Source organism: Meleagris gallopavo, chromosome 24 (assembly GCF_000146605.3).
Source record: "Meleagris gallopavo isolate NT-WF06-2002-E0010 breed Aviagen turkey brand Nicholas breeding stock chromosome 24, Turkey_5.1, whole genome shotgun sequence".
NCBI lineage: Eukaryota > Metazoa > Chordata > Aves > Galliformes > Phasianidae > Meleagris > Meleagris gallopavo.
In genome coordinates, this window is record NC_015034.2 from 912,118 (window position 1) to 924,834 (window position 12,717).

A 12,717-nucleotide genomic window follows, 5' to 3' on the forward strand; every position below is an offset into this window, starting at 1 on the left:
CTCCCGTCGGTGTCACCTCCTCATCGTTGCCTTCGCCCTCACTCGTGGAGCTGCGTTAGCAGGGAGCTGCGAGCACCCATCTGCGGGGTCCCAGCCCTGCACGCGACCCCAACCCTAATCCTTCCCCGCCGGTTCCCCCGTACCCGGGGCTGAGCCCCCCAGCCCCGTTTCCCGCAGCCCCCATGCAGCTACTGACGGCCGATGGCTCTGCACGGGGGGGAGTGAGCTCAAGCGAAGGGTCTGCTCGCTCAGCCCTGTGCCATCAGCCCAACCACTGTCAGCTTCGCACCGCTCACCGCTCCCTCCTCTCCCCCTTGGCAGGACGGAGCTGAACAATAGCAGAGCTGGAAAACAATGGGACCGCCGCACCTTCACGCTTAGCTCGGGAGAAATCCCCGCTTGAAACCGACATTTGGACCGGGGCTGGTGGGAACCATCATCGGAGTGCTGCTGGGATCTGCTTGCAGTGGGTGAGGATGTGCAGCCGGAGCCCATCGCCGAGCAATGCCTAAAAGGGGATAATTGTCGCCTGCAGATGTTGCTTTGCTTCTGCATTGGGATCGATGGATGCTCTGATGCTGTGCTGCCCTGGGCAGAGTCAGGGCAGGAGGAGCAGCGCAGGGTTGGGAGATTCCCACAATTCCTCACTGTGTGATGGGAAAACCCTCCGCCCAGAAAGCAGCGAGAAAGTGTCCCCCAAAATGCACTTCTGATTGCAGGAATGGCTGCATCCCTTCTCTCCCACTGAAAATGTCGTATTTGGATATTTTTCTTTTTTTTCCCCTCCTTTTTTTCTTTTTTGCTGGGTATCTCCCCAGGAGCTCTGCAGAAGCAGCTGCTTGGTTGCCCTCTGTGGATTGGTAGATGGGGGTCTACTCTGGGGGTCAGGGAAAGGACCTTAGGAAGGGGGTTTCTAGGAGGGATTACATTTGGGATTGGACGCAATGGTGGCAGCGGCTGATGGGTCCTATTCGTAGGCAGAGAGCGCTGGGGCAGGAGTATTGCTTCGGTTAATTTAAAGCATTGAAACAGCCCCCAGGCTGCTCTGAGTCCTCAGTCCGTGGCAGACGTGAAGGAAATGCATCAAAACTGGGAAACTGAAGCACGGGGATGCCTGGAAAATCTGGCCATGCCAACTGCAGAGGTTGGGCAACAGATTGGACAACACGCACATTTCCTGCTGTTCTGCTGGGGTCCTTTCCAGCACTTCAGGTTTACCAAAGCTACAGCAGAAAATCCATAGGGTTGCAGTTTGGGGATCTCTGTCAGCTGCCCACTCCTCTTCGCTCAGCCTGATGCTCTTGAGACCCAAAAAAGGAAGAACTGCCCCATTCCTGGCTGCTCGGAAGGGGATGTGATGACGGAGGCGAAGGTGGCAGCGCTGCGGGGCGGTAAACAGGAAACCCAGCTCCACTCTGCAAGCATTCAGGGGGAGAAAAAATGCTTTGGGGGCTCCTCTTCCGCCTCAGAATGGGTGCATTTTGATTTATTCATTTATTTGCCATGATTTTCCCCCATTTGAGGAAGCGAGGGGTTGGGCTTCAGCCCTTTGTATCACTCTGCACTCAGCGCAAAGGGTTTGGGGTTTGTTTTGTCCGCTTTGGTATTGTTGGTGGTGATGTTGCATGACCCAAGCAATGTTATCCTCCCTTAATGGTTACTTCCATCATCTGGATGGGATGAGCAAAGCACTGACTGCTCCACACACTGCAGCTGCCAATGCTTTGGCTTAACCCAAATTCTGGTGCCATGCAGTGCTGTGCCAGGATTTATCCCAACACCATCAGCATTCCCTTTTCCTATGTAATTCTCTGTGCACACGGAGGGTCATTAATTTCTTTCCCCGTTTTCTCGCTGTGATGAACCACGTGGATGGGGTAACGGCCTTGTGCTGATGTGGGGCTGCAGTGCTGCTCATCAGGAAGCGCGCGGCTTCGTCAGCTTTTCCGCTGCAAGATGCAATCTTTGCAGGGCGGGTTTCTCTTCTGCTTTCTGCTTTGCTTTTGCAAATGCTTCCCTCCTTTGGACCACGAGTGTTTTCTGTGGTGTGGTTTGTTTGCTGTAAGCTTGGGCTAAGGATTGCTGCTACCCTTGGGTTTTTGGACACAGGTTGTGTCCTGTGGCCTTGCTTGAATCAGCGACCCCTCTGTGCATCGTTGTGGGTTTGGGGTTTTGCTTTTGCAGTTCAAGTTCTGTTTCTTGGAGCTTTGGGAGTGTGAAGGAACTGCGACGCTATGGGCAATGTGGGAAGTGGAGAAAACTGCAATTTGTGCATCAAGTGCTTTTTTTGCCTTATTTTCTCTTTCTGTGTGAGGAGGGGGGAGGACCTCAGAAAAAGGATTTATGCAAATACATAGGAAAAAGCAAGACCCAAAAAGCCACCCCTCGTAGCCTAAACCTGCCCTGAAGCTGCAGTTCAGCTTCTCTCCAGTTCTGGTTTTGCAAAGTGCTCCAAGCAAATGGGTGACCCCAAAGGTTTCACCCCACTTCTCATTTGATTCTGGTCTGCAGCTTCCAGAAAACATCCTCGTGCTTTAAAGCCAAACCACTTCAAAGGTTGGCTGCAGGCACAGCTCATGAGAGTTTGCATGAGTGTGATGGAATATTTTGGCACTGGAGGGAATGCAAAAATTCAGTGGGTGTTGCAATTAAAAAAAAAAAAGGAAAAAAAGCAAGAAACCAATGCAGTGGTTGTAGTGTGAACCCAGCTGTTGTGCACGCTGCCTCCTTTTGGGACAGCATGAACAGGCATTGAGCTGGATCCATCCACAGCTTCCTAAAAGAATTAAAATAAATGGGAAATAAAAAAAAAGGAGCAAAATCCTACTTATTTCCACCTCATCTTGCCTGGCCCTGCAGCCCACGGATGGAGGCTGCTCTAAATGCAAATGTTGGAGTAACGTATCTCCGCCAGTATTAAATTTTCAGTGGGTTTACAACGGTTCTCCCCTTATCTGATTTCTCCTCCTGCTTCCCTGCCCATTGCTTAGGCTGGAGGAGCAGCATTTAATTTTCCCCGTGCCCACAGCTGCTGCCCCAGAGCCTTTTCCCCAGGGGCTCTCCCAAACCCAACCCGGTTTTTGTTTCCCGTCGGCCATTGGGATGCGATAACGCAGAGGCAGTAACGCCTTTTGTCTCTTTGCCATTCAGTTCTGATGAAAGAGGAGCCTGAGGATGGAGTACGGCAGCTGCGAGTACCTGGTCCCCTGTGGGAAGGACAAATTCATCCCCAAGTAAGAGGCACTGCAGAGCTGTGACGCCCAAAGATGCGCACTGCTGTTATCTCCAAAACGTGTGGGGTGTTGGACTTTGAGGGAGAGCCACCCAACCCAAGTGGGATGTTTCCACTGGGTTGGCTTTGCCTTCTCATTCGTAGCACCACTGGATTCGGAAACTCTCCATTTATTTGGTATTTCTTTTGGAGACTCCATTTCTTTGCTCTTCTGGGGCAAAGAATGGTGACTTCCTCTTAGCAAACCAGCAGTGCTCAAAGGGGCTTTTGAGGGGATTTTGAATTGCTTTCTTAGGAATGTGAACAGCTGTTTGAACAGCATTCAGAATTTCTGCTGAAATACTTTTTGCTGGAAAACAAAAATACAATCTACTCTAGCCCAGTAACTGCTCTTTGGTATGGAAGCAAGCCAATTGCTAAGCTTCAAGTACTATGTTGGGGGTGATAAAGCCTATGTGCAATATGTCTCTCCTGGACTTGATCTCTAGAGGTCCCTTCCAACCCCTATAGTTCTGCGATAACCTCAGATCCTGTAATTATCTTGTCACTGATCCAGTAATGCTGAGCACCATTGAGTTCAGCTGAATTAATGACTGCTTTATGCTATCACTCGTTGCTTCCCACTGATTCAGAGCTGTGCTGGGACGCCTTGTCTTTATTGTTACCATCATCACTACCATTATTATACGTTTGCAGCCAGAGTGGAGCTCAGATTTTTAATTTGAACGCGAGGTCAGGGTTTGGTGCCATGAGCCAAACTGATGAACTTGTGATAACTTGTGACTCCAGCATGACCCAAAGGCTTCAACACTCCTAAATTTTGCTTTTTCAGCCTTGTGACTGACTCCACCAAGGGCCCACGGGCTTCTTTACTTCTTTTTACAAGGCTGGAGAAGGGCACGGTTGTCCCCAAAACCACAGTACTGGAGGGACACCTGGTTGAACTCACAGCAAATGTCCCCAGTAATGGAGACCTACAGGCAGCAAAAGACCCACCTTTTCCCAAGTGAAGCCTTTATACTCGCTTTTCCCCTCTTCTTCTCAACACCTCTCCCATTTTCTTGCAGAAACGAGCTGCTGTTGCACTTGAAGACATACAACATCTACTATGAAGGGCAGAATTTGCAGCTGCGGCACCGGGAGGTGAGGAACCAGGGTGGGCACCAGGCTGGCTTCTCTCTGTCAGAAGAGACTCAGTGGAGAAACGACGATTCAGATTTGATTCAGATTTGCAAGGTCCTAAAAATGCCTGTTAGCAAAGTTCATTGATATTCACTGATCAAATATGGGGGCACCCGAACAACTGAACCCCCAACCCCATAACTCTCCCACAGAAGCATGGCTGAGATTGGCAGGGACCTCTGAGTCCCTCTGGTCCCATCCTGATCCAACAGGAGCACCAGAGCTGGTGCCCAGGACCACGTGTAAGTGGGTTTGGAGATCTCCAAAGAGGAGACACCGCAACGTCTGGCACTGTACAGCACAGCGGTGCTCCTGTTGGTCAGGGGGATCTCCTGTGCTCCAGTCTGTGGCCAGTGCCTCTGATCCTGGCTCAGGGAAGCAATGGAAGGAGCTCCGTCCCCTCTGCCCAGGGAGGTGGTGGAGTCACCGTCCCTGGAGGTGTTTGAGGACCGTGGAAATGTGGCACTGGGGACTTGGTCAGTGGGCATGGTGGGACGGGTTGGGGTTGGGCTTGGGGATGTTGGTGGTCTTTTCCAACCTTAATGATGTTATTCTATGATCGACCCCTGCTAGCACCCTGTCCTTCACACCACCACCCTCAGCCCCTCCACTTCCCAACCCTCCTCCCACCCATTTTCCTGCTGTTCCTCCACATTCGGTGTTTTCGTGGGACTCAGGCGGGCCGTGCCCATCGCTCTGCTCTTTGCAGGAGGAAGGTGAGCTGATCGTTGAGGGGCTGCTGAACATCTCATGGGGCCTTCGGCGACCCATCCGCCTGCAGATGCAGGATGACAACCAGCGCATCCGCCCGCCGCCCTCCTCCTCCTCCTGGCACTCTGGGTGCAACCTGGGGGCACACGGGTGAGTGCAGCAATGCCCCAAGCCGTGGAGTGCAGCCCCCCAATGGAAGCAATCCCAATTAAGTCATTTGCATCAGGGTTTGGTCATGCGGTAACAATTGCAATAAATCGTTTCTCCTAATGAAGGTGAGGCCTCAGGGCTGTAAATATTTGCTTTTTGCCTCCGTGGCCAGATAACTGCACTCACCAGTGAGTCCATGGTGCCTTTGTGCAGAAAATCTCCCTTTTTCCCTAGCGTGCAACATGCAGGGGGGCAAAGTGAGGTCTCTTGTTTTCACTCTGCAAAGACTCCTTTTGTGAAGACCTCAAGAAGCTCCTCCAAAGTCTCAGTTTTCACTTGAATGCACACCAAGTTTTACACTGAATTTTAATCTGTGTGCAAGCAGTTTCTCCAGGACAGTTTTAGAGTTTTCTTTGGTTTTATGAGCACCCGTGGGACCCTATGAAGTGAGCAAGAGCAGTGTCCCTATGGGTTGCTCTGCCATGCTTTTTGCTCATCTCTTAGATATCTGCAAATGGAAAAATAAATGCATGATCTGGGGGTTTTGAGAGACTGTGCAGGAGGTTTGCAACGTGTAGATCTGTAAGAAGGGGGTGGCTGCACTGCAGGGTCCATCCTGCTCAGAGCATCAGCTTCGTGCGATTGGGTGCGCTCAGCTGCGGGCACGTTGGGTGCAGAGCTGTGAGATGGACAGGGTTAAACCACAAACCAGGAGGAAAATCCTGCTCTCCAGTGAGGGGTGGGCTTGTGGGCTCTTTTCCTTTCTCAAAATCACAACGTGAGGCCCTGAGGCAAAAATATTATGTTGTTTTTTTTCCCAATTTTTTATTTTACAAGGTCTGTGCTGAAGCCCAGCACCTTGCCAGACATCCAGGTGACAGATGTGGATGCCACAGTGAACACAGAGAGTACTGGCAGCAACACAGGTGAGAGTGAGTTGGGTTTGTCTGCGCTGCCTTCCTTACGCTCCGGTTTTATTTGCAAAACTCAAAAACTGGCATTTTGCTTTTGGTGTAAATCAGTGTCCCCCCTCTCTTAAACCATTTCCAAAGTGCTCCTATTGAATCGCAGTGACCCAAAACCCTTCCGAAGAGTTTGCTCTGGGGAATGCCCTTGGAGGAGGTATGGGAGAGGAGGACGGACACAATCGGGGGATGGAGCAAAAGGCCTCGTGGGAGCGCAGGGAAAAGGATGTTCCTGCTTCCCCTTCCCAGCAGCTCCGCTTTGGCGGAGGAATAATGAGCGCCGTTGTGGAGTGCTGTTACCATGGGGAAGTCAACATTTCTGCAAAGTTTCTACCCTCCCCATGGTGTTGCTGTGTGCCTTGAGGTCAGGCTTGAGGGCTTTTCCTCCCTGCAGAGCGCTGCCTGCCCTGGGGCTTCCTTAACCCCCCCGGGACTGAGACCCACCACCCGCTCACCAACTTTGCTCTCCGTTTTTGCAACAAATGGGACACCATAAAACCATGTTATGCATTTTGCCACTCAGTCAGGGCATTTTGCCACTCAGTCAGGGCATTTTGCCACTCAGTCAGGTTCCTTGCTAATTTTTTTTGTTGTTGTTGTGCTGATATGGAAAGGCATCCTGGAGACAGATAAGAGCCAGATAATGCTTTCAGCTTTGAGCCTCACTGCTCATCCGTTTCCTGACCAGGGAGGAGCTGAGCCCTTGCAATGCTTCCAGATCTGCAAAAGTCCTCCTCCTGCTTCCCCTTCCTCATTTTGCTCTGCCTGTGCACGACTCTTTTGTTTTTATTGCCCTGGAGACCTGTTACGGATTGCTGGGCGATATCCGCTATGCATTGCCTGCCACTGCTTTAGGCATATGATGTGACTCACAGAAAGAAGTCTTTATTGTACTTTTCTCCAGAATCCTGCAAAATCAGTGCATAATGTGCATGCGCAGCTCTTCGTGAGTGCTTAGTCACTGGTGTGCATCTGGAACAGCACACACAGGAGACTGTCTCGGCACAGACATGCTTTGAATTAAAACACCAGCTTGAGCTGGAGGGGTTCATTAAAAATGGATGAAGGGTGAGTTTATAATAATCTGGACGTGGGCCAGTCTTCATGCCGAGATCTGAAGCTCTGGCCTCATTTTCTTGCTCTCATTAAGGGAGAGAAAAAAAAAAAGTTAAATTATGGAGGAGCGAGTAAGGTGCTCAAGTCCCCAGGAGGCAGAGTGTTATCCAGGTGGTGCATGGATGGAGGCAATGACTGTGAATTAACAGCTTCGTTTGGGAGATGGGGGAGAGTAAATCCTGTGGGAGATTTGTCCACCTTTTATGGCTGTTTTGCCTTGCAACGTGCGTCGTGACAATTGCATCGAGGACCCCACTGCTTATCAGCTGATTATCAGTTGAACCATCAGTTATTGGTTGATCCTATTGGTTATTGGTTGAACCTATTGGTTATTACCGATTGACTCCATTGGTGGTTGCTGGTTGATTCCACTGGTTGTTGGTTCACCCTGTTGGTTATTGTTGGCCCCATTGGTTATTATTGGTTGACCTTGTTGGTTCTTGGTTGACCCCACTGTCTACTGGTTGACCTCGTTGGTTATTAGCTGACCCTGTTGCTTATTGGTTGACCCAAAGCAGAGCAAAGAAGTGATTTCTGCCCAGAGAGTTGTCTCTCTGTCTGTTTGCCTGCCTGTCTGTCCTCAGCCCCTTCCTGGCTTTTCCAGGCACCACGAGGCTGCAGCCAGAAGATCCCCCACAGCTGCTGCGCACACGGAGCGATGTGGGTGTGCGGCGCCGGGGCAGCTCCCGAACCCCCAGCGAGCAGCGCCGCATCCGGCGCCACCGCTTCTCCATCAACGGGCACTTCTACAACCACAAGGTGAGACCCAAAGATCCATCCGCTGGCACCGTGGGTGGGGTTTTGGTTTTCACTCAGAGGGTGACACGCATCTTGTGCCCTACAGACGTCCGTGTTCACGCCGGCGTACGGCTCCATCACCAACGTGCGGATAAACAGCACAATGACAACCCCGCAGGTGCTCAAGCTGCTGCTCAACAAGTTCAAGGCAAGTGGGGGAGATCCTTGCACTGGGTATTACTGGGAGCTCGAGTTCCATGGATATGAGATATAAGGGGAGAGCAAAACAATGGGATTTTCTGTTTGTTTGTTTGAAAAATCCCGAATCCCACCGCAACGCTTCTTGATGTCTGTGCTCAGATTGAGAACTCGGCGGAGGAGTTCGCGCTCTACATCGTGCACACCAGCGGAGGTGAGGCTGCAGGAGGGGGCAGCTGGGCCCGTTGGTGGCCTTGCTGCTATAAAAACAGCGCTTTTGGTATTGCAGAGAAGCAGAAGCTGAGGGCCACCGATTACCCGCTGATCGCCCGCGTCCTGCAGGGCCCCTGTGAGCAGGTCTCCAAGGTCTTCCTGATGGAGAAGGACCAGGTGGAGGAGGTCACCTATGATGTGAGTTTTGCCCTGGGGGAAGCTTTTTGCCTCTCAGTGTCCCCAGAGGTTGCATGGGCTGGAAAATGTGGGTGGGCGCCTCCAAAAAGGGGCTTTGCAGAAATTTCAGTCCCTGGGTGTGCATCCAGGCTGGGCCAGGCTGAGAGCACCTGATGGAGCTGTGGGTTCCTGCCTGCAGAGGGATGCAGAGCTCCCTGCTTTTTGCATCTGCCATGCTCCATCTGCCTCCTGTCTCCAAATCTCTCAGTTCCGCATCCTTTGGCACAGATGATTTCCTTTTTTGTCCCAGTTGGGAAAGCGCTGCTCATGGGAATCAGCTCTGCTGTGCCATCTGCTGGATCCTTTGCACCCCTGGTGTGGCTTTGTTCCTAAGTCAGAGCACAGGCGAGGCAATTTTGCGTGCATTTGGGCATAGATAGCACAGTTGGGAAGTGTGCGTGTGTCTCTCCCTTGATGTGAAGGACCCGGGTTTGGGATGAAATGGAGATTTCCCTACATGTCTCTGCCCTGCAGGTGGCACAGTACATCAAATTCGAAATGCCCGTCCTCAGGAGCTTCATCCAGAAGCTGGAGGAGGAGGAGGACCGCGAAGTGAAGAAGCTGATGCGCAAGTATGCAGAGTGTGCCCTGCTCAGGGGAGGTGCTGAGCTTAAAGGGCACAGCTGGGGGGCTCAGCTGGGGGCCAGAAACTCATTTGCAGGGCAGGCAGCATCCCTAATGCATGCACAAGCGTTTGCTTTTTGCATTATCCAGAGCTTTCTTGGCAATGTGGATGAAAAGAGCAGCTTGCTGCTGCTGCAGAAATGCTGCTCTGGAGCCAATCCTTGCAATAACGCCAGGCTTGCGGTGCAGCGTCAGCTCCCACCAGTCTGCTCCCCTGGGGCAGAGTTTGGCTGCAGTCTGTGCACGTCCCATCAGGAGGTCTGGGCTTCCAGCCTCAGCATCTCTGACCTCTGCTTGAGCAGATGCAGCAGGGAACTTGGAAGCATTGGGAATCTCAGCTCCATTTGCTTTGAAGAGCTCTCAAAAAGGAAAAGAGGTGCTCCAGTCCCTCCAAAACTCTGACATTCATGGGTTTTTCTATGTATAAAAATGATTAAAAAGCAATTTTATTCTTCCAATTTAAAAAGGCTTGAAAACAAATCAGTGTTCCATATTACTGGTGGGAAACTGAACTTTTGACATTATACTGAAAAAAATTGGATGGTTTGGGGAAGCCAGCCCTACATAATGCCATGACTCCATCCATAGAGCAGCGAGTGCTGGTTTCCTGAAGCCACTCTTTCTCAGCTCAGCTCTCTTTGCTTTTCCCTTTGCCTTTCCAGGTATTCCATCCTCCGGCTGATGATTGAACAGAGGCTGGAGGAGATTTCTGAAGGTCCAGCAAGGCTGTGAATGCAGCTCTCATCACAAGAAGCTTGCATGAAGGCCATCCTGCACCGAACCCTACATTCCCATCGCTTGGGGAGCATCAACCAGGAGCCAACCCATCCTTCTGCATAGGGCAGAATGTAGCTATTGCCATGCCCAGATGTCACCCCCAAAAATGCAAGCCCCTGCGATGCTGGCACACTCAGGTAGCCCCGTCCCATGCACAGGACTCGGCAGCTTCTTTGCAGCATCCTTGGCGGACTCTTCTTCTGCAAATGCTTGTTCTGCTCCTTGCTGGATGCAGAGCCACCTGCAGGGCTCTCCCAGTGGCACAAAACTCAAATCCTTGCAAAAAAAAAGATAAAAAGAGGAGATTAGGGAGCAGGGCAAAGCTGCTGCAAATGGGCATGAGAGGGGCTGCAAGTGCTCAGCAGCAATAACCCAGGCTCAGTTTGGTGCGCTTCTCCCATACAGTGCCTGGAGGAAGCCAAACAGCACAAATGATTCCTCTTAGAAAAGAAGGATATATATTGGAAAAAAAAGCACATTTGTCTTGCAATAATTCACAGGTGATGGGAAGCTTTTGTACAACCCCAAAGGACCTCTGAGAGTTGCTTTCTTCCACTTTTGCCATGGAAAGCAAAACAAGATTGAATGTTGGACTTACAGTGAAAGAGTTTTCCAGCGCATTTTTCCCTTAAGCCCACATCTGGTTGTTTAACCCTCTTCTCCCTGTTCCTAATTTGCACTAATTATCCTGTGGGATTTAAAAAAGAACCACCACACACACGATGTCAAAGCTCTCTGGTAGCCAAATGCCAATTACTGCTCACCGGAGCAACGATGGTGCTGAGCTGCCCTGAGAGATCGCTGCGAGGAACCTGGAGCAGCACAGGGACTCTGTGAACTCTCCTCATCTCATTTTTCGGGGGGACTTTTGCATGTTTGTGCATTGAAACTGAGTCTGGGTAATGTTTCTCCTTGTGTGTGAGGGGATTGAGACAGAAAGAGGTTTATTTTGCCAGGCAAAAGCCTCCCTCCCTCCATGTGAAACCAGCAATATCTATTTTATACCTCGATGTCAACTAAAACTCTGACTTCTCCCACTCTTGAGTATTTTGCAATGTATCTTTGTTAACATTCCTTTTGGTTTATGGTACCTTTTACACTTTTAACACAAGTTACAGGAAGTATTGTCCGGTGTCAAAAGTGTTTTGTGTATTTGGAGGATGATTGTGGCATTGCTTTGTTTATTAACAAGAAAACCAAAATATGTAGCAAATTAATACAGTATGGAAGCACGTGAGTTAGAGCTGGTTTTGTTCAGAATAAAGCACTTTGTGGACATGGTTTGTTGGGCATAGTGGGGGTGGGTCAGTGGTTGGACTTGGTGACCTGGGAGGTCTTTTACAACCTTAATGATTCTCTGATTCTGTGGGCATGGTGGGGATAGGTCAGCGGTTGGAACTGGCGACATTGGAGGTCTTTTCCAGCCTTAATAATTTATGGGGATGGAAGGAATGGGTCGCTGGTTGGATTTGGTGATCTTAGAGGTCGTTTCCAACCTTAATGATTCTATGATTCTATGGGCATGGTGGAGATGGGTTGGTTGTTAGACTTAATGATCTTAGAGGTCTTTTCCAACCTTAATGATTCTCTGATTCTCTTCCAGAGTGTAAATTTCACCTCTGAAGGGAGCCTTGTGTCTTGCTCAGTCTTGTTTAAACCCGCTGAAATTTTCAACCTGATGCGTTTTGTTTTTTCGCCTCCCAGAGGCCGAGCTCTCTGGAAGCCACCATCCCGTGTTGCCCATCCCATTGAAAGCAATTTATCCCTCCCTGTAGAGGAGGGGAATGTGTGACGTTGGCTCTGACCAGAGATGCTTTATCAGCTGGGAAAATCCCAGTGTGAGCTGAGCTCCGTGCGTGCAGACGGGAGGCGGCACAGGCAGCGCGGCTGTGGCTGCAAGGTAAGAGCAGTGCATTGCTGGATGGCACAGCAGAGAGGGGTGAGAAATAGCAGGGATGGAACTGGGGGTCTGCAGGTTTGCAGATCTGGGGGTCGGGGTGGGAAGAGCAACCCAGAGAGGTGTGAACTGCAGTATTACCTGCAATGTGATCCGTAAGTGTGGATGCTGCAGGGATAATGGGATGGAAAAAAGAAGGAAAAAGGAAGCCTTCATTTGTCTGTTTTCTTTTTGTGTGCGTTTCCACACCTGAAAACATCTGGAATAGAGACTTGTGCCTAACTTTCTTTAAAACAAAACAAAAACAAAAAAAAAAAGTGTTGATGCTACACTATTTGGAATACAGGTCCTCTAACAGTGCTGAAGGTGGCTAATTTAAGTAAGTCCTTTTTTTAGGAAGCTCTGCATTTGTGCTGCCTCTCATGTGTCAGACTTGGAGGGGGGAATCACGCCTGGCACCTTCTATTAGGGGAAATGCTGATGCAGGGATGCTCCATTGGCTTTCACTCAATCGGGGCCACGGGGCTCTGCCTTTTCAAAAGGCTTTTGTCAACACAGCTCAGCGATGGCTCAGCAGCTTTGGCACAATCAATCTATTTGCTCAGCCACAAGGGCTAATGAGGGGGCACGGGGGGGTCCTCACTGCTGCTTTTCACTGGGGTGCAAAAACCAAACTG

At 50.5% G+C, this 12,717-nt stretch overlaps 1 protein-coding gene across 1 annotated transcript; it reads left to right on the forward strand.

Annotated features, from left to right (window-relative positions):
- Positions 1–6: 6 nt before the first annotated feature.
- Positions 7–11,419, forward strand: RASSF2 (Ras association domain family member 2). The gene is made up of 11 exons (XM_010723066.2): positions 7–470; positions 3,151–3,233; positions 4,300–4,375; positions 5,124–5,275; positions 6,113–6,201; positions 7,961–8,115; positions 8,201–8,302; positions 8,455–8,506; positions 8,582–8,703; positions 9,217–9,314; positions 10,029–11,419. Exons 2-11 carry the CDS (start codon positions 3,175–3,177, stop codon positions 10,096–10,098), a joined length of 975 nt encoding a protein of 324 aa, XP_010721368.1. The 5' UTR covers positions 7–470; positions 3,151–3,174; the 3' UTR covers positions 10,099–11,419.
- Positions 11,420–12,717: the final 1,298 nt, after the last annotated feature.